A 20845-nucleotide genomic window follows, 5' to 3' on the forward strand; every position below is an offset into this window, starting at 1 on the left:
AAGTATTAGAATGGTTTCAGGATGGCAGATATGCTGAAGTAAAGAGGATTTCTGAAGCACTTTTGGATGTATTCAGTACACTAATTCTGTGAAGCGACTCAGTGACCTCAGTTACTATTACGGATATGAAGCTAAGTTATTGCTGGGCACGTTATATGCCAGCATTCCTGATAGTCACGATGACTTCTTTATACTGATGCAACAGTTCAGAACCACTATTTTATTTTGATTACTGAGAATAAACTTATTAAACTTTTGGTTTGATTTGATGGCAGAGCTGTTGTGAAATATACAATTTCCGCTTCAGGAAATCAGATTAATTCCGGAATCTCTTTCTATGCTACAGATAGCTTTCATCTATCAGTTAGGTTTCACTAAAATTGAAGACTTGTGGATATCCTCTGTACCAAAAAATCTTGCTGCAGTTTTCAGCTTGGTCTCTCTTTAAGAAACCACAGTTAGGTGGGATGGATATTCCAAGTGTTTCTGTTAGTAATTCCTCCTCAGATCTATCAACTGACTTTCTGTATTCCCTATTTCTCTGCAAGTCTCACAAAGACAGGAGGTCACATGGAATTCTGCCATCCAAGCAATCTTTCCAGAATTATATTTATAGTGAATTTGGTTCCTATAAGATTAGGACAGTACAAGAGGCTTCTTGCTTGTGAGAGGAGGTAAGAATTGTCTTCAGTAGTGATTTGAGAAGACCAGCTCCATGGCTGGCAACATTGCTTGGGTAGGAACATGCAGGCAGTGGTTCAGAACTGTTCAACTGTTGCTGTTGGATGGAGGATTGAAAGCCTCCAAGCCTCAAGGAAGGGCCACTTCTCATATTGGATGTTTCCATTTCCTTTTATTATAGGGGACATCAAAGTCAAAATAATCTCTATCTTGTAGAAAGAGTAACGCAAAGAATGCATTTTTGGTTGAAAACTTAGTAACTGAGTACCTTCTGTCTAAAGTGGTTACTAATAATTTTTTACCCAATCAATAGAAAGAAGATGTTGAGTACCTCAGTCACAGACAGAGCTGTATTGTGGTGCAGCAGTGACACAGGCACCTGCAGCTTTGTGAACTTGCATACCAGTGTAGGAAGAAGCCCTGCAGCGAAACATGAAGGACTGGAGGGGTGAGGGAGTGTGTACTGCTAGAGGTCACATGTGTTGTAGCTTGAATCTTGCTATAAAGGTCTCGCAGATCAAAATCATGAAAATGGGACAGACGGGGTTCTCTAATGTGTTGATGTGGGCCCTGCATGGGAACAGAGAAGGCAGTGCTTCGTATCTGAAAGTCTGCTTCCCTCGACAGATGACAGGTGACTTACTGTACTTAATCTTGTAGAATCAAACCAGGGCAGTACATGCAAAATCATACTGAGGTTTCTGTCTTTATGAGAAGGGTAAGTAGGAGCTTGTAAAATATATGCTTGGCTGGGCATGATTTCAGCAACAGAGTGAATGCTCTCAGGAGGCTTACAGCTGTTCCTGTAACTGAATCTTTATAACTCCCTTCCTCCGTGCTCTGCCCTTTTTACCCCCAAAAGTTCTCAAAATCTGAGAGCTAAGGAGTATGAAAGGAATATAGGACAGAATCTCTCTAAAGCCATTTCTCCCTAATGCCATCTAAAAGAGCCTACAGAAATGTGACCACTTCAGTGCTCAGTATTTTCTCACTAATAAAAGGACACTTAAGCATATTAACAATGAGTAGCATCATAGGTAGAATCTGCTCTTTGAGAAAAGTCTGTGTAGACTTCTGCCTTCAGTTCTTAGGTTTTTATGGTACATTAAGTAATAATGAAATGTTATGCTGATTCTGGGAAATGATTTAACTTTTGTGGTCATCATGGCATTGTCAAAGCTATACACAAAGATCAAAGCTTAAAATGATGATGCCATGTTGACTCTGGTCAATGCATTCATTAAATTTGATATGAATATTAAAATATTGTTGCTTTTGTTTTCTAGGATGATCTTGCAAAAGGAAGGTCCTCGTTCTCTGTTTAGAGGGCTGGGTCCTAACTTGGTAGGCGTTGCTCCTTCCAGGTAAATACAGATATTCAAAGTGGAATAATTTCAGTGAAATTTTGGTTGCTGTGTATTTTTCAAGAGATTGAGGGCTTATTTCAAGTGAGTTATTGCAGTCTAAATACTTACTAGTAATTATCCTTTTGTTCCTGGGATAGATGGTATCTGAAAATACTGAACAACTCATGCTTTGCTGCTCCAGACCCACATTCCTGCACCGGGTGTCTCAGCATTTCCTAATGCCTTGTTCTGTATGCTATTCCTTACTCTTGAGTTTCTACCACTTAAAAAGGAGTATGTGTAAGGAGTTGCATTTGTAAACAGAAGTTTGTACCTTATGCATAGAGTTAGCCTTCAGTTAATCCATCATTTGGAAAGTAATTGTATGACCATAGGTAAAACACTGGCTCTTTTTTCTACATAAATTCTGGTGAAGCACAGACTGCTGGCCTTCTAAAATGTGAATAAAGATAAGAATGAGTATGGTGAAACTTAACACCCGTCACAGATTAAGCAGATCCAGCAGCAGGCTGAACTCCAAAGGGCAGAAGGGCAGTGTCAGAGAATAAAGCAGGTCAGAATGTAAACCTGGTCTAAGTGGCAGTGGTATTACTGCTGTCAGTTATTCTGCGTTGGTTGAAATGCTATCCTACTATTAGTGTCAGGCAGTGTGAGGTGTAGATTATGCCCAAGTTTGTATTGATCCTTGCATACAAGTATTAACCACAGTTCATTGAAAAACAGAATATCTAAGGAGGAATATGTAAGCAAAGATTTGTAAGACTATTACAGTTGCTTAATCCTGAGTGAAGCTGGTCTTCTTTTGGCCCATTTTCATTCTTTTCTATTCTGTTTTTAAGATGAAATATTTTTTGCATTGGGAGTATATAGTCATAATGATTTTATTCTTCCCCTGACTTTGTACCCTGCTTCCGTTGTTTTCTTTTTATCTGAACAGAAGATATTATTCCCATCTCCTGCACACTGATTTTGGGAAGTATCTTAACTATTGTGGTTCAGTGTCCTTGCATGCTTTTGGAAAATGTTATTAAGCTGGGTTATTCATCATGTTATTCATCATTGCTTTGTCTTCTATTTGAATCATATGAGGTGGAGTTCTGTAGATTCTCTGTATGAATAAAGCATCATCCAGCAGTTGGAATACTTTAATTTCGGCTGATTTTTTTGAAATATTTTGAATAGTTTAGGTATTTTCTGGTCGCTAACTTAGCACTGGTGTTTGGAGAAGCTGAAGTGATTGTAGCTTTGTATTCTTGATACCTATGGGATACCAATATATAATATGTAATGTTGCAGCATTCTGAATGTAATTTCTTCAAAAATGAAAGGAAGATCTTGTCTCTTAATCTGCTGTCATTGGGCAGTTAGCATCTGAAGACTTTGCCAAATACAATATTATGTGTATCTCTGAACTAGGAACCACCAACAAAAAATATAGATAGCAGGTGAGGGAAAACGAAAGTGAGAGAAGGCTAGAATAATTAATTTCCCCATTTGTAATCTAGATAGTTTCTATGCTGAAGAGTGGACTTGATGATAGTCTAGCTGGATCTGAATGTTCAGCACTGTGGCTTTCTCTGGTTCCAACAGATGCCTTTCCTAGGAAGTTCTCTCACCTCCTGTCCCTTTAATCTCCCCTGTTGTGTTCTGTGTTCATCTGTAACAAAACAATGTGTAGTTGTAGCTTCCTTCTTTAGAACCTGCAGCTTTATTCTCTCTATGCTACTAAAACAATGGGGATGCACACCATGTGTGGACTGCAGTCTTGTGCTTGCAGTTCTCACTTTTTCCTTCTACAAAATAATTTTTACATTTCATTTATTGACCCATAAAGGCTCACTGATCTCTTCGTTATTGTTTAGGGGTAGTAATTTCTTGGACAATTTAGCATTTGCTGCTTTTTTTTCCTCCCTTAATCAGCTTTTGTTTTCTTTTTGCAAGAGACTTAAAAGATCCATTACAACAGTCATTATTACATAGCATTGAATTCCATTTTGAAGTGACTACCCTCAATGAAGAATAGCCTCAATTGCTAAGAACTTATGAGGGAATTTCTTTTCAATAATTTCTGTTTGCATCTAGCTAGCCTGCTTTCTTCGGTGTTCATGCTAAAATGTCCTCTTGGTGTAATGCCTTGTAAACAGGCACATCCCTGTTCCCCTTCAGACTGTTTTCATCCACTACTTCATTTCAATTAAGCACTAGCTAAGTGGATTTAACAGCAGCTCTTTGTTTAAATAAGCTGTAGAGAAGCATGTTTTATAACATATCCAGTATACTTAACTGGGTCCAGATTCCATTTTAGAAATTACATCCATTAGCAAACACTTTATCATTTCTTGTAATAAAGAAAAACTTGTTTGCACAGCTAATGAGGTTGATGTTCTGTTTGTGAAAACTTGCATTACTTTTTCCTTTTGTAAAGATGCTTGAAAAAACCTGAGTTACAAATTCAAATGTAATTTTTTTTTATGTAGTTAATATCAGCTTTATGGCCTTAATGAATGAAAACAAGTATTCTTATGACTGCATTGACATGATTTTTGTCTAGCTTTGTTCTGATACCAGCTTGCAGATTTGAATGTAGCACAAGTGCTTTCTGTGTAATGTATTGAGGAAAAAAGCAAAGTGCCCATTCTAAATACGAGGCTAGAGAAAGAAAACTCAGATCCCATGTTTACAGCTGCTGAAGCATTTTAAATATAAATATTTATAACCTGAAGTTATTAAATCTGCTCTGTTTGGTTTTTAAAATAAACAAGCAAACAAAAAGCCCTATTCTTCTCAGATTGTAATGCTGAAAACAGTTATGTCATTAGAACAAAGTTGGGCTGTTACAGAAATACTGAGCAATATACCTTCAGGTCTGTTATTTTGCTTTCCTGGCTGTAGATTTCTTACTGTCACACAAGCCACTGCTGCATTTTCAATTATGCATCCTTCCCCTTGGTGTTCTCATTTTGTCATTCCTAAAATAGTCCCATTGCTTTGCAGGAATTATTCCTTGAGCAGTTTTTCCTTACTGCCTGTAAGGGCATCAACACATAAAACAGCATAACTCACATCTTGTTCTACTTTTAGAGCGATATATTTTGCTGCTTACTCAAACTGCAAGGAAAAGTTGAACAATATTTTCAATCCAGATTCTACCCAGGTACACATGATTTCAGCTGGTGTGGCAGGTAAGGATCTGTAACTTTATAGCTTCTTCATACTACAGTCCTAGGGACAAATGAGAGTTGGTTGTAAATGTGTGGGGGAAAAAAAGCAGAAAATGTTTGGTGGCTGAATGACTTTTGGTAGCTGTTACCTGTTTTGGCCCCTTGTTATAAAAGGCACTTGGAGAAATATGCACAAGAAACATTGCACTTAGTGTTAATGAAAATCTTTAAACTGTGTGAATAATCTTTACAAGGAAAACTTGCATGTCTGCTTCCTCACCTGTAAATTGTGACACAACTGAATGCTTTAAATACAGTAGTTATCTGTTCTGCAAACTATAAACAGCACTGTGTGCATTGAACTTTGGCTAAATAATTCTTAATCTATTTTTTATGCTCATGTTTTCTGTTGCAGCTTTATATGTCTGACCTATTTTTGTCTTTCTGAAATACGCCTACAGATTTGTATAACTATATGTAACAGTTGTCCATCTTCCCTCCCCCAAACATCCTTTGCTCAAACACTGATCTATGTGAAGTTTATTCAACCACTACAGTGCCATAGTAGAGCAGACTTCCATCATATTCATATATTTTCTCTGAAAATGAATTCCTTTAATCTACCATGTAACTTCAGTGCATTTTAGCAATTGGCAGTACTTGTTGTTACTTAACTTACATGCTTTGTGCTTTGGGATTGTTAATGAGGAATTAAAGGTTCTGATAACAGACTTCACCTGAAAAAATCGAGCTCACAATTTGCCTGTTGTTGCCTGTGTTTTCTGTACAGAAACAAATTTTAAGAAGTTTTTCTGAATGGGTCATAGATAGTCAAGGATGAATTCTGCAGTATTATTATATATAGGCTTTTGAATTTTCTAATTCATGCCAAATTTCACAGTCAATGGGCTGCCCAGGATGTTGACAAAAAGATGATCAGAATGACTTCTGTTTAATACTTGCTAATGATCTATTACAAAGAAATTGTTATATACAGTAGTAAATTCAAGTGACGTTAGCCTCTTAGTTAAATAATACACTAATGCTTAGCTCCATCATATGAGAAGTGTAGTGGCAGTATTTAACCTTCTAAGTTACAGACGTGAGGACAGCCGTTTATCTTAAACAGGCAAAATAGGGTTCTCAAATGATAGAGTATTTCTTCCCACCTACCAGTATGTGTTTTATTTGTAGGTGAGTAGCATGAAGCGGGAGGAGTTTCATGAAAAGTTGATCCTCATCAGCTAATCACTTCAGAAATCCTAATTATATGATTATTTTTTCTTGTCTTCAGCTGTTTGTTAAGAGAATAAAGCAAAAATTGAATTCTAAAGGGGGAAAATGTATGGATGCTAGGGAGGGAGGAAAAGTTTATTCTCAGTTGAAGATCATACTGTAAAACTCATGCATTACTACAAACAAATGAGGAATTGATTTGCTGTACCTTTGAACTTACTGTCCGCTATCCATAATGGAAAGAACTTCTGTGGAGTTGTGGTGTAATGACTTTCCCAAGGACTTGAGACACAGATTTTCAGGGAGTTCTGTATGTGCCTGTTGACTTGCTTCCCTTTCAGAAGATTGTGTTTTGCACTTGCACTTAAGACTGCTGCTAAATAGGCTGAGGTAAATGTATTTTAGCCCAAACTTCCATTTGCTTTCTTTTGCAGTCACTTTATTGTTGAATATTTATGTGGCTGTTATCTTTCTCACACTTACCTAGTTCTGCAGTTGTTCTTAAATCATATACCTAATGAAACTGAATGCCCAGTTCAGGTTCATGCTGCAGGTCACATTTCTTTTGTAAATTTTAAACATTCTTTGGAAGACCTGCACAAGGAGGTTCTTTTACAAAGAATTTCTTTGCACTCAGTACAACTGCTGTTTTGATAAATGTGTGAAGGACTGTACTTATAAACAGTGTGTTAACTGGTTTTTTTTTTTGGGAACATGCTAACCTTGTTTTTATAATTCTGATATATTTCAGACAATGCACTTAAAGCACCTGTTAAGTTTTACCAGCAAGGTTTGTATTGCTATGTGATGCAAATCATCTCAAGGAAATGGCAAAAGAACAGGGGCAAAATCAAATGAGACCTCCTAACTGCTTGACTTAAAGAGGTTAACAGAAGTTTGCTGTAATATGCTTGGGAACCTAAAATTGCAGAATTGGCAAGCTGGATAAACACTACAACTAGCAAAAATAATCAGCATTAATTTTTCTTTTGCAGCTGCCATTGGTTTCAGTAAGGAAATGAGTGCCTCAGTCTTAATTAAGAGGTTTTTGATGCGTAATGAGTATGAGGTGGTGTTTGCACTTACAAAGCTTTTCTTATAGGTTGAAAAATACAGTGATGCAAACATGCAGTTTTTAAAAAAACCTGTAAGTTATCCATAGCTTTATTTCATTAATATGTTATATCAAAGCACTGTAAGCAGTGAACTTCACTAAACTTGAAATACTGTTTACTTGTGTTGATGTTAATACGTAAATATCCCACGCTAGACTGACGTTATTGCAAAGCAGATTACTTCATACATATGGCATTTTTGGAAGCAAGAAACTGAGGTACAGTATTTTAGACCTCCTTGGTTTTAGGCTTGATTCTTCCTTCCCAAGATGAAGCATAAATTGTTGGTTTTGCTTACACTTCAGTATATTTGCTTTTTTTCTGAGGAGGATGAATTATGCTACATATCAGTAACTGATGCCTTATGCAATTAGAAAATATTTTTCTTTTCCTGTGTGCTAGCTTCTACAATATAATTTGCATCACCTTCATCTCTAAAATACCAGTGTATCCCCACAAAGTATTAGATTTCTTTTTGCTTACCACCTGACGTATTACACGATTCTTACTGAAAGCTCAGACAGTGAGTGGAGCTGCAGCATACATACAAGAATGAGTATGGAGATAGTTTCTCTGTACATTCCAAAGTTAGGCTAAATTTTCAGATTCACTGTGAATTCTGCCTTCTCATTTCACTTGCTCAGCATCTTTTATCCCAGCAGAGAACAAAAACTTAAGAACTGAATGGGATACTTGATTCCTGTATGGCTTTCTGATTTGCTTTTTAATGATTAATAGCATCATTCAGGCAATATTGTTGCAAATCTGCTTCAAAACTACTTTGCCTGAAGTACTATTGCTGTTCTTTTTGTAACTCTACTAGCAAACAAACCCAATCAATGCTAGTGTAGATTTTTTTTTTGTTTGGGACTGCTTTCTTTCTTAGTGAAGATAAAAAGGAACTTTTTGGTGTACACAGTTAACTAAATACCAAGTAAATTGTGTATTTAAGTCGCTGATTATTGACACTAGAAACTTCGATTTCATAAGGCATCTACCTTGCTTTTTCAGTCCTGAGGCAGGCCTACTTTTTTTTTTTTTGAGTGATATTTGGAAGGGTGTGGGAAAGGAGGAGGGTTCACTTAGCCATCTCATCATACATAGGTAAGTATATGGAGATGTAAAATTGAACTGCTGCAAATGAGCAGAAATTTCAGTACTCAGTGCATTTTATGCAACTATTTTATTATCTGTGGCCTGTTCTGATTATTTTTCTTTCTTTTTTTCCTAAACTTTTACCTGAAAAAAGTTAGAATCTCAAAATAATTCACAAACCCTTCCAATGGGATTCGATTTGTACACATGTGTCTGATGAGGTCACTGCTTGTTGTTATGATACAGAAAAGCCTGTGTCTATTTTAGGCATTTACTGTACATTTCTCCCGTGAAAAGAGTGAGATCGTGTCATCTCATGCTCCCCACCCGCAGGTCACTTCCTGCAGAAATATGGACTAACTTAAACCTCGTGAGTACTGAACTGAGCGTCTCTTGCAGCCTCTAGTGTAAGAACCACACGTTGGGTTTGTAATATCTATTAAATAAACAAATTAAGGGGAATTCACTTTCATTACCTTGAATACACATTGTGTGCATTGTGCAAAGACAACACTTCTCCTGAACTCTGTTGAATTAATTTTTTCTGTGCGGTTCAGGGAAAGGTGGAAAATACCTTTCACTGATAGCTGCTACTTTTACTTAGCTCTGTTGGCTAATTCAGTGTCCCTTACTGGGTTAAACAAGGCTTTTTTATTTTTCAAGTGTCCCAGAGCTGCCTTTAAAATGCTGCAGCTGATATTTGTTGTCACATTATTTTGAAGACCTCCTTTTTTCTTTTCCTTTTTAATATGTCTACAGTGTCTCTTCTGTCTTTCTGTTTTCTTTTTCGGTTTGCTTTTATTTTACTATTTTGGATTTCTGATTCAGCATTCCATATTCACATGCGTCTGTATCAATTACATTGGCTTATAGATCTAAAAATATATATAACTTCTGAAATATGATGCATAAGTAGGAATACCTGGGATCTTACCTGTCATTAGCTGGAATAGCTCAAAAAGTCGATTGAGATAGTGTTTTCAATTTGAGACTTGGATAGGAATTCGCAGAACTAAAACACAGAAGTACAGGAGTTTCTGGTACTGCCAGATTGATCTGCGTTTGTAATGCAATCTTAATCTCTTGAGGATATACCATGTTGGTAAAGTTAAAGTGCTTTACTGTATGTCAACATTGAATACTTCTTAAGCATACAAAAAAAAAAAAAGGAAAAAATGAGAGCTGCTTAGCAGTTGCTGGGAATCCTTTACCTTCATTTCTAAAGCAATACTTGTGATACAGGCTTTCTGTATATGTAAAGAAAAGCTTATCTTATCAAAGATCCCCAAATTCTGGATATTTATATTTTGGAGCCTCTTCCTTGAGGGCAGCATCACTCAACTCTTCATTTTTCTTCTACTGATTGTATTTTTACTACGTTACTTCTAAGAATTGAGTTTTGTGGTTGTTTCATGTTGAAACCTGAGTTGCTGAAGGCTCTGATTTGAAAGCTTTGATAGAGCTCTCGTGCTGCTTGGGCTTGTGGCAGCCCTGGGGATAAAAATGGCTTTTGCTAGAAGTCCGAGCCTACAGTTAGCAGTGCTGTTCTTAAATAATGTATACAGCAACCCAAGGAAAGCATGTTTGGACAGAGTTGGCTGTGTCCTGTGCCAGCCACCATTCACTGGCAGTTTCCAGGATACTCCTTTCAGCCTGCCTTGAAGAATGAGGCTGCTGCTCTGGGCAAATGCTGTCACTCAGATATTGCCTCTGATCTCATCTTTGTTTCCTGTTACAAATAAAGCATCTTTAGAGAGCAGGGCTGAATAGGAAAGAGAAAGCACTGAGCTAATAGTACTGCAAAACACAGTATAACATTAATGAAATTCCAGAGCGTGTACCTGAGATAAATAGGAATGCAAAAGTATTTTGGTCTTGTTCAACTTATTAAACATCTCAAATTAAGAAGGGATTTTGGAATGGATCTTAGCTTTGAGAGAAGCCTTTTCCTGGAATACGTGTGTGGTAGGGGAAGTTAGTTATTTTCCCCACCTTATTTCAGAGTCTTTCAGTCATTTTCATTTCTAGTATCCAACAGGAACTGTACCTGTGGAAAAACTCTGATTTGAGATAGGAACATGAAAATACAAAGTGTACATTTAGTTCAGTTCGGGGTCAAGTGCTGCTGGAATCAGCGGAATTCCTATGCCATGATGTGGCAGACAGGTCAGAAAGGCTGGTTGAACTGCAGAATGTTTTTTTGCAGATGTTATGTTTTTAAATCATCCAGTGCTGTTAGATAGGTCCCTGAGGGCTTTAAGTTTTCACATAATTATTTGAAGTGCATGAAATGCAGGTATAAAACACTTCTGGCTTGTCAGGATCTCATCCTATGAAAGGTTATATGTTATCTTGACATAGAAAAACTAAGTAATGTGTCAAAAAAGCATCAGCCAAAAGCCTGTATGATCTATGCAGTGAGTTCACAGGAAGTTTAGTTTTAATTTAGTCCATTTAAAAATATATTTAATCACTGAAATTGCTGAGGTGTTCTTGCTGTTTTGGCACAGAAATGTAACTCAATTTTAGTAGCTTCTAAACCCCATAGTTTGTCCTTAAAACTGTAACTGAAATTCCTAATTGATCTATTGAAGAGTTTGGGGGGCAGGAGCAGAACAAACCTTAAAAACAGTTAAGATCCCTTGGCATTTCTCAGAGTATTGCAGTAATTTGTGTGCAGTGTAAGCATAGATTGTGATTAAACAGAAGTAACTGGTATGCAAGCAGTTCTACTAAATATATATGATTATGTAAGCTGTTAACGATCTCCATAAACAAGCCTATTGATACCCTGTTACTTGTATAAGCATTTTGTACCAGGTATGCACTGAACAAGATAACTCTTTGTTGCTTTCCCACAACCCCAGTCCATTCCCTCGCAGAAGGGCAGCATGTCTTTGTAGTGATATGCAAGTGATGTGTGCCACTTAGCAAGCAGCTGTCTAAATTTATCATCTCTTGCCTGGCCATGTTCCAGTCCTTCCCTTTTCCTTCTCTCTTCTGCAGACATGTCACCTCATTAATGGTGCACGTGTGGTATTACAACTCTAGATGGTTTGTTTGTTTTTTTTCAGAGCTGCCTTTCCCTTTGCTCTTTTTCTCTCCACGGTTGCACAGAAGTAAGAGTGCTTCTTACTTCTTTTGGTTGTTTTTTTTTTCCTTTTCTCTCTCTTTTTTTTTTTTATTTTGTCCTTTTTCTTTTACTTTAGTGGACTGAAAATCAAAGCTTTAACCCGTAGCCCTGATGCAAGCCCAAATAGTCGCTGTCTGTCTGGATAGTTAGAAGTCATACTATTTACTTTAACAACTTAAACACTCATATGCTTGTAAAAGTATTTCTGGCAATCAACAATCTGCTTTGAATGCAAAATGCAAAATAAGACATTAGCTCTTAAATTTAACTTCTCATAGTTCACTATTAAAAGGTCTCTTAACTTACAGTAATACATGCCTTTTAACTGCACTGAACATAGTATTCATTCAGTTTGCATGCTTTTAAACTCGGATTGTATTTCAGAGAGCAAGTTAAATTGACACAATGCTTTATATCAAATTGCTGTTGCTGTATCTGCAGTGTGTTCTTACTAAAATGTTTTCCAAGTTAATTGGCTAATATTAGACTAGCTTTGATGCTCTAAGGTGTCAAAAAAGGGTTGGTATAATTACGTAGGCATAGAAGTATACACAGTTGGGCTTATTTTACATGGGGAATCTCTTGCTAAGAGTAAATTATAAAATCATTATGTAAAATTTTAAAAAAGCCAGATGTTTTTTGGCTTTATGGATTCATAAAATATCAGTGAAAGGTTACAATGGGTACTTCCTGAAAATCAGTATAGTCCGAGTTTTTGCATCCGACCTTACCATGTGTGTTTCAAACTTAGCTGCAGCTGCTTTTATGATACGGTCACATCTAACTCTTCCATTTTTAAATATTAGGTTTTACTGCGATCACAATGACCAATCCCATTTGGCTAGTAAAGACACGACTGCAGCTTGATGCAAGGTGAGAATCTACAAATTGGAACTGGAAATATTTCTGTTGTGATAATACTGTGCTTAGATGCTGGGGATCTTTTCTGCTGTTCAGAATGTGTTGACTCTTTCAATATCCACAATTTTGAATTGGAAAGCTGGAGCTGGTCAAGTTACAATTACGAGTTACACGATCATTTTTCTCTATTAGTCTGTTCTGTGCTGTGCTTGAGGCACTTCAGTAAACTGGCCAGCCAATTAGGAATGAATTATGAGGTAATCAATCTGATTAAAATATTATTCTTCCAGCCTCACGCTTATGTTTTCCTTCAGTCACACATTCATTTTCTTTCTGCTGAGGTTTTTCTCAAAACTCCCACTGATCCTGTTAAGAAAATACTGGGGGCTTTGCAGCGATGTTGAGGCTCTCACATCACAACAACTACTTATAGCAGTCTGCATCAGTTCACCCATCCAGATGCACAAGAAAGTTGTGGCTTGGGATATTGTTGGAGCTGAAGATGTAGATCCGGCTGCTTTCCTTGCCAGTTGATCTTCAACTCTGTTTTCCCATCCCATCAGCAAATCAGAGCCAGCAGCATTACCTGCTGTGAAATATTTGCCACCTTGCTCAGCCAAGTTCAGATTCACAGTTATGTATACTTGTGCCCACTCTTTCTTAAAGTTGGGCTTGGTCCTTTGCTGCTGTCTGGTGCTGCAGTTTCAGACCATCAGGGTTTAAATACTGCCATCTAGTGATGCATCATTTTATTTTCATACATCTGTCTTGCTTGGACAGTATCCATACGATTCATAATAATGTCTTAGAAGGTTGTTTGCTGTTCTGTTCTGTGCAAGTTGCTCATTCAGGAGACCTCTGCTGGCGGAATTTGTATGCTGCAAGTGCGTGCACTGTGTGCTGCACTGAAGCATGTGTTATGTATCATCATAAGGACTTTGCAGAGTTGTGTACAATCATAAATCTTTCCATGTGCGCAGTTCAATTCAGCGTGTTAGATAAAGTGAGAGTTAAATTCATTTACCCAAATTGATACTGTCTAGTATAACTTGGGTTTATAGTTTTTGTTTTGACATATGAATATTAGAAGCAAGAGGCTAAGGATGAAGATTTTATTGTCCTTCAAGTGTAGTATGCATATCACAAAGACTGAGGAGTACATGCCTTGACATCAGCTGTGGCTTACTTGAATCAGATAAAGACTGCCTGTGTTCTTTGGTTGGCAGACCCTCTTTAGATATCTCAGTTGTTTGCTGATAGCTGTGGTGCTGTGAGGGCTGCTGTTTGAATCATAGCTGCTCTCCACTCTTTTCATGTTCGAGTGCCTCAAAATCATATAATTCCTAAAGGCTTTACTGCAAAACCTGCACTTCTACAACATGGTGTAATTGCCATGCTGTAGAATCTGTTTATTTGAAGCATATTTTAAGGGAAAATCCTTTCATTGTGCAGAAGAAAATCATCAGATTTTTCACAAATCCCTGACTTGTACAGTTCATTTGGAAGCCTGTTTTTTCAGGCAATTTCACTCTTTGTTCTGTAAGATTGTGGGAAGCATGGAGTTATTCATCTGCATGACATTTTTCTTTAATCATACTATATGAAGTTTGGATTGGATTCACTGTAATGTTTTACTTGTGTTCACTTCCAAATTGAGAGTCTTCACTTAAATGTCAAAATTGGAATCTCTCAACATTGGTGTGAGTTATTTCCTGAATCATCTTGTCACTCAGAATACCTGCTTAATTATTTTCTAATCTCAAGTTGCACTGGTTTGATATCTGTGGTTCTTTTCTTCTTAGGAACCGTGGAGAAAAACGAATGAGTGCTTTTGAATGTATCCGAAAAGTTTATCGATCAGATGGTGTTAAAGGCTTTTACAGAGGAATGTCGGCATCCTATGCAGGCATATCTGAGACTGTTATTCATTTTGTTATTTATGAGAGCATTAAGAGAAAACTGCTGGAGCATAAGACTGCTTCTGCCATGGACAATGAGGACGAATCGGCAAAAGAAGCTTCGGACTTTGTTGGAATGATGATGGCTGCTGCCACTTCTAAAACTTGTGCAACATCAATAGCATATCCCCATGGTAAGAGGGACTCGTGTAGTTGAGAGCCTGACTCAGTGTGATCAGATTTTGTCCTTCAAGTGAATTGTAGCTGACTTTGACTCACTTGCTCAAGAACAAATTTTGGCTAATGCTGTTCACGGCACATTCAGTGAGTCCACATGAGTGTAATATTTGGAAACAAAAATAATTTTAAATGGAATTATACAGTGGTTGGTTTTTGTCGATGTTTATTTTTCCCAGGGTTTGGCTGAAGTGCTAAGGGAGATGGAAATTTTTAACTTGGAATCTGTGTACCCAGGAATTTCGTGTAACTCTGTGAGGGACTGTGGTGGTTTACCACCAGTAAGTAGCAAAGCACCAATGCACTGCTTTCTTACTCTCCCTCCTCAGAAAGATGGGGAGAAAATATAATGGAATAAGCTCACAGGTTGAGATAAGGCCAAATAAACCCAATACAGAGAGAACAACTTTCTGGCTCATAAGAAAATAGGCAGCCTAGTGTGGTTTTTGGTTGCACTTGATTTTCCAGCAGGGTAGTTATGTATACGTTGTTTATTGATGTATTGAATACTTAATTTGTGACCATTTCCAAGCTGAAAAATACAAACTGTCCTCTTCTGGATTTTGACAAGCAAACTCCTTTAGCTGTATATTCAGCAGTGCGTAAGTATTTAGTTTGTCCCTTACACATAGCTGGTTAACTTCTGTTTGTCTTTTTTTTTTTAAGAGCTTCGCTGATATTGAGAACCTGAAATGGGGGAATGGTTGACTTTTTTAATGTGAAATGGCTGGTTGGTTACTGGGAAAGGTGATATCACAAACATAACCCCATCTGGTTTCCTTTATACAGAAGTTGTACGAACAAGGCTAAGAGAAGAGGGAACAAAATACAGATCTTTCTTCCAGACATTATCTTTGCTTGTGCGAGAAGAAGGGTATGGATCCCTCTACCGAGGTTTAACTACACATCTGGTCAGACAGATTCCAAACACAGCTATCATGATGTCAACCTATGAGGTCGTAGTCTACTTGCTGGATGGATAGCAGCGTGACAAGTGTTCCTAAAGGAAGGCAGAAGACTGAAAGACTGGAGTGGACTACTGAATGCCAGATGCGGTGGGCAGAAGGAAAGTTGTATCAGGAACATGCAGATATGGACAAAAAAGAAAGTTGATTGTAGGCAACTATGATAATTTTGCTGCCTTATTGTATGGTCTCTTAGCAATGTGACAAGTAGAAGCTGCCCCTTAGGGAATGCCTTTATGCATTTCTTTATTCAAAACTACTACTTTGTTTCCATCTGTTAATCTATAGACAAGGCTATTCAGTCATCTTCAGAGACTTAATGCCTGAGGGAAGGGTCATGGAACTTTTTGGGCAGCCTTATTGCCACCTTGTAATGGTTGCTCTCAACCACATCCTTTTTGTTCTGTTCTACTGCACAGTAACATGTTGGAAGAATGAGGAGGATAATACTTCCATACTTTTCCATATCTGAAATTTTCATTCAGTTGTTCTGAATGTTCGTACAGAGACTGAGGTAGTCAGTGTGTAAAGCTTTCCATGTTGCTACCTCAAGAAATAGGATATGACACAGGGACCCAAAATTGAATCACTTCTTCACTACAAACAGTGATACTTGTGTTGCATTTTTTCTTTTTAAATTCTAGTGTTCTAGATTGGTGAGAGAGAATCTGATTATTGAACTCTTCAGGTTATCAATTTCTTGATATTGGTGTATGTAGATTTTTAGTTCTTCTGCATCACTGTTTTTTCGTTCTGAAGTTTTCCCCCCTTTTTAAAAAAGAGAGGCCTATGACACCCTCCTGTATCATCAGCTTTCTTTTCTAGTCTGTCAAGTTGCTCACACAGCCGAGGGAGAGCTTGCTGAATGCTACTTTATAGCTTCTCCAAGGGATGCTCACTGTTACAAGATATCTTTAACTAGCCCAGCCTACTGTTTGTGAAGACAGGATTAATTCAGAGTTTCATGCTACTGCAGAGCAGGATGTTTTTATCCTAAGACTTCGGACAGAGCTTGACCTACCTTATGGTATCTACACTTAAGTACAGGGGAAGATCCTGCATCACAATGGTTGGAAGGACTGGAAAGTAGAAAAAGTTGGAGCTGTTTCTTCAGTGCAGACAACCTCTGTACAGAATGATGGAGAAGTAAATTATTTTTTTGTAAGCATATCCCTTAATAATTGCTGTATCATTTTTTTCCAGTTTGAGCCGGTGTTCAGAACAGCAGTTGACATGTAACCTTATCCTCCAGTTCTGAACATTCAGGCACTGTTTTTTGTTGCTTTATAAGCCAGCTGCAAAAATGTGTTGCGTTCAGTGACAAGGCTTAGATAGTTAATTCTGACATAGCTTACAGTATTGTCCAAAATCATACAATTGATCATACAATCAAAAACAAGTTTAATGTTATGAGAACTTGTGCAGGTTTCCAGACAAATCTTTAATGTGCACCTTGAGTATCTGTCTGTCTACATCCATGATCCTAATGAGAAAGATGACCATTACAAAACTGGGGGCAATAGCTTTCTACGTATGAATGCTGCTACACTGGTATGACAGAACTGTGCTGTCGACTCCTCCAGTGTGGTACTTCAGTGTACTTAAACTCTGCATTGTGTGCAATGGCTTTCTTATCAATGACTCCTTATGCACTTTGTGGCCTTCTGGCTTGTGAGTTTTCTTTCCCACTCTGGTTATCTGTAGTCAAACTGTGTTCAGTACATGCAGTTTGGTTTTAAACAAAGCATGTGGTTTGATTTCCATGTAACTGCAGGATAAAGCATTTTCTGCTGTAGACCTGTAGGATCTCTGTTGCAGTAGTTCTGTAGGCTGTACGTAAAAGCTTGAAGCTTACAGAACAATTGGTCTGGCTTTTTCTTGTTCACTTTATTTTGAACCATGTAATGTTTTCCCCACTGTCAAAATATTTGAGTACTCCAAGTAAATGTACTAATTTCTTTTTCCTCTAAGAGCCACTTACAGTGCACACACAGTGACCTCGCAGTGGAATCTTGTCTGTATTGTCTTTGTCCTTGGGCAATGTTGTCTTACCTTTTAAAGACAAATACTGTGGTCTGTGATGTACCCACAAAGGTGAATTTGATGGTTTTAAAGAACTGAGGGGAGTGCTGAAATGTATGTTCTAAAATTGGCCTCTCTAGGATAAATCCAGAGTATTATTTGTGGCTCTGAGTTTCAAAGATTTACTGTGATACCATTATCCAGACAACTAAGTGCAGAACTAACTACTTTAATTTTTGGTCTATAAAAAGTGGATTACCCATCAGCTATCTTGAGTTGGTTGATCAGAGCCAAACATAAAATTGGCATGACAATTTTCAGCTTGGATGTTTGCGAATACAATTAACACTTGCTTTAGTCCAGGCTTTGTGCAGATTACTCTCCTGTGGTTTTTACTGGATGCAGTCTCCCTTGATCAGATGTACATCTCTTCCAGCAGCTCTCTGGGTACCCTGTGTACCTTCTGGGTGAGATCAGTCCACTTGGAGTTGCTTTTAAAATAAAAATTGAAGCAAAGAATGCTAAAAGGACAATTAAATATGGGTGATAATAGCTGAAAATAGACAATCAGCTTGAAGTTCCACCTTGTCAGTGGGGGTTGAAGTAATGTTTTAGCCTTCAGGGGTGATCTTTTTATTTTCTCTTACTTAAGGAAACAAAACTTAAGCCCAGTTTCTTGGATTTTTGTTAAACTACCGATACCTGTAAAGTTACCTCTGAAATATTTCCCAAAGATCTTTAAATTATTTATATTGTTTGCCTGATATTTTTTACAAAATGAAAAAAAAAAAAAAAGAAAAGCAAAGGGAATAAGAACATGCTACATTAGTAATATCCTTAACTACAGAACTGAAAGGAGTGTGTTTAAACTTTCTTGTAACTTAAATGGTCATCTTAGTTTATGTTTGAATGTAGTGTATTTATTTCACCTTTTTCCCTGCCAAAGATGCAAAGGTTTTGGAGGTCAGAGACAAGTCTCAGTAATTAGTTTCTCTCCATAGATTTCCTTTGTTGTGATAGGCCCCTAAATGCTACCGCAAGCTGCTAATTTTGATTTGGGACACTGAGACCGCAGTGTGCAGAGCTTGCCAAAAGGTGGCACTGCAGCATGCATTGATCGGAGGGAAGAAGGGGCTTGTGTGATGGTGTGTGTGCAGCTTGTTGTTGTGTTTCTCCAGCACATTGAGGGGTGATGTGGCAAGGGTGGCCTGAGATTGAGAAAATTTGACCTCAGTGGGTGCAGTCACGTCTCACTGCCCCTCTGTTACCCCTTCTGTCTCTGCAGTGCTGTGCTAACAGGTGAGTTGTGGTGTGTTGCAGCGGGCTGAACCCAGCACTTAAACTGACCAATAGATCTGCTAGCATTTGTTCTTATAGGTAGATTTACACTAGAGTTTTATGGAGTTGTTTGGTTATTTTAAGTGAATCATCAGCCTGTTCACTTCGATGTGGACATTGCACCTATTTAGTTCCCTGTTTACATAATGCACTCCATATATTTTCTTTGTAATTGAGATGTTTGTTAATGACATTTTCTGTTATGTTTTTGTTCCTATGATTACATTTGTAACATTCCTCAGACCTGTAGTATTTTAAAAGAAAACTTCCAGATCCAAAATGTTGGAGAGCCTTTATATATATTGCTTCCTGTTTGAACTGTTCAAATGCAGAAAAAGCTGAACGCTGAAGTGTGCCTCAGTAAATGTGCTCCTTTTTTTTTCAAGTTTGTCTGTAGAAATTTAGTTATGTAAGTTTTCAGTTCTTCTATTTAAGAGAGTCTGCCTACCCTGCATATGTGAACGTAATTATGCCCTGAGAGTCATAGCTAAACACTCACAAAGGATAGTTTGAGGATACTTTCATACTCGTGAGGTTTGCTATTATTCTTGCGTACATTCTTGGCTGTAAACTGTGTACATTTACTCTGTATTTATATTGTTAACTCTTTTGTTTGGATTGCTTTAAACTTCAAAGCAAATTAAAATGATGTGCTTCTATTCAGACGTTGCCTTCTGTGATAAACTGTACTTTGATGTTTCTGATTTTTTATTATTGGTATATACCAGTGCCTGGACAATTGCGATTAAAACAGAGCGATTTGTTAGGAGATGACTGTGAATCATTTTTGTCTTTTGCCTTTTTACACTGGCTGGGAATAATGCATTTGTGTTGTACTTGTAACATTCATCCTTTGTTAGAAGTAATATTTGCCATAAGTTAGTGGCGTGTGCTCTTACAGTTAAATTCAGATGCTGTTTTTGTCTGTCAGCTGAGGTTCACTAACCAGCCATCAGAAAACATCTCGCACGCAGTACTACTGGCAGAAATGAAGGGTGGTATTTCCTTAAAATGTTCAGACTTGAGATTCAAGGAGTGGATTATAAGTGCTTTTGTGATGAAACGTTATTAGATATCATTTCTTTTTAACTGCAGGTATTTAATATGAAGTCCATTGTCAGAATTAACTCGTAAATCATTCTGCACAAGTATAAGCAGCTTTTGTTTGCAGTTTATGCAGCATTCTGGCCTAGCCTTCCCCTGTGTGTTCTGAAACGGAATCCTTAGCAGTCTGTGGTGCAAACTTGATGTCACCAATTCCATTCTTTCAGAAGTATTTCAAAATTCACATTAAAACAGCATGTGTATGATAACTTTCATTTCTTTTTCTTCAGTAGGTGTTAATCCGAACTGACCTACCCTAATCTGCTTCTGAGACTCTTAGCATCGAGGTCATCCAAACTTAGAGGTGATTGGTCTGCTGGAATTACTGCAGGCAACCCATGTGCTTATGCGTGGCACATCTGAAATGAAACCTATCATTGACATAATGGTAACTGTCTGCGTATTGATCTCAAGCTCTCAAAGAGGCAAATTGGCAGGGTGGACTTCAGGTTAAGTGTGTGGGGATTTTTTGACATTCATGTTACTTTACAACCCTTTCTACTTGAGTGGTTGTACTAAGCTTGCCCTGGTCAAAAGGCATATATGTAAAGTAAGGGTATGTGAAATCCTAATTGAGTCATGGTGTGGTGCAATGCAGAGGTGGTCGGCCATAGATGCAACCTAAAGCACGT

At 37.6% G+C, this 20845-nt stretch overlaps 1 protein-coding gene across 1 annotated transcript in view; it reads left to right on the plus strand.

Moving 5' to 3' along the window:
• The window catches only part of SLC25A36 (solute carrier family 25 member 36), a 30705-nt gene extending 10827 nt beyond the window's left edge, over nucleotides 1-19878 (plus strand). Inside the window, exons 3-7 of the mRNA XM_048954736.1 lie at nucleotides 1968-2045; nucleotides 5130-5230; nucleotides 12595-12661; nucleotides 14452-14741; nucleotides 15574-19878. Of these exons, the coding sequence (XP_048810693.1) occupies nucleotides 1968-2045; nucleotides 5130-5230; nucleotides 12595-12661; nucleotides 14452-14741; nucleotides 15574-15767 (730 nt within the window). The 3' untranslated portion in view covers nucleotides 15768-19878. The remainder of the gene's footprint in view (nucleotides 1-1967; nucleotides 2046-5129; nucleotides 5231-12594; nucleotides 12662-14451; nucleotides 14742-15573) is intronic.
• The last annotated feature ends 967 nt before the right edge of the window (nucleotides 19879-20845 follow it).

Source organism: Lagopus muta, chromosome 9, assembly GCF_023343835.1.
Source record: "Lagopus muta isolate bLagMut1 chromosome 9, bLagMut1 primary, whole genome shotgun sequence".
NCBI classification, from domain to species: domain Eukaryota; kingdom Metazoa; phylum Chordata; class Aves; order Galliformes; family Phasianidae; genus Lagopus; species Lagopus muta.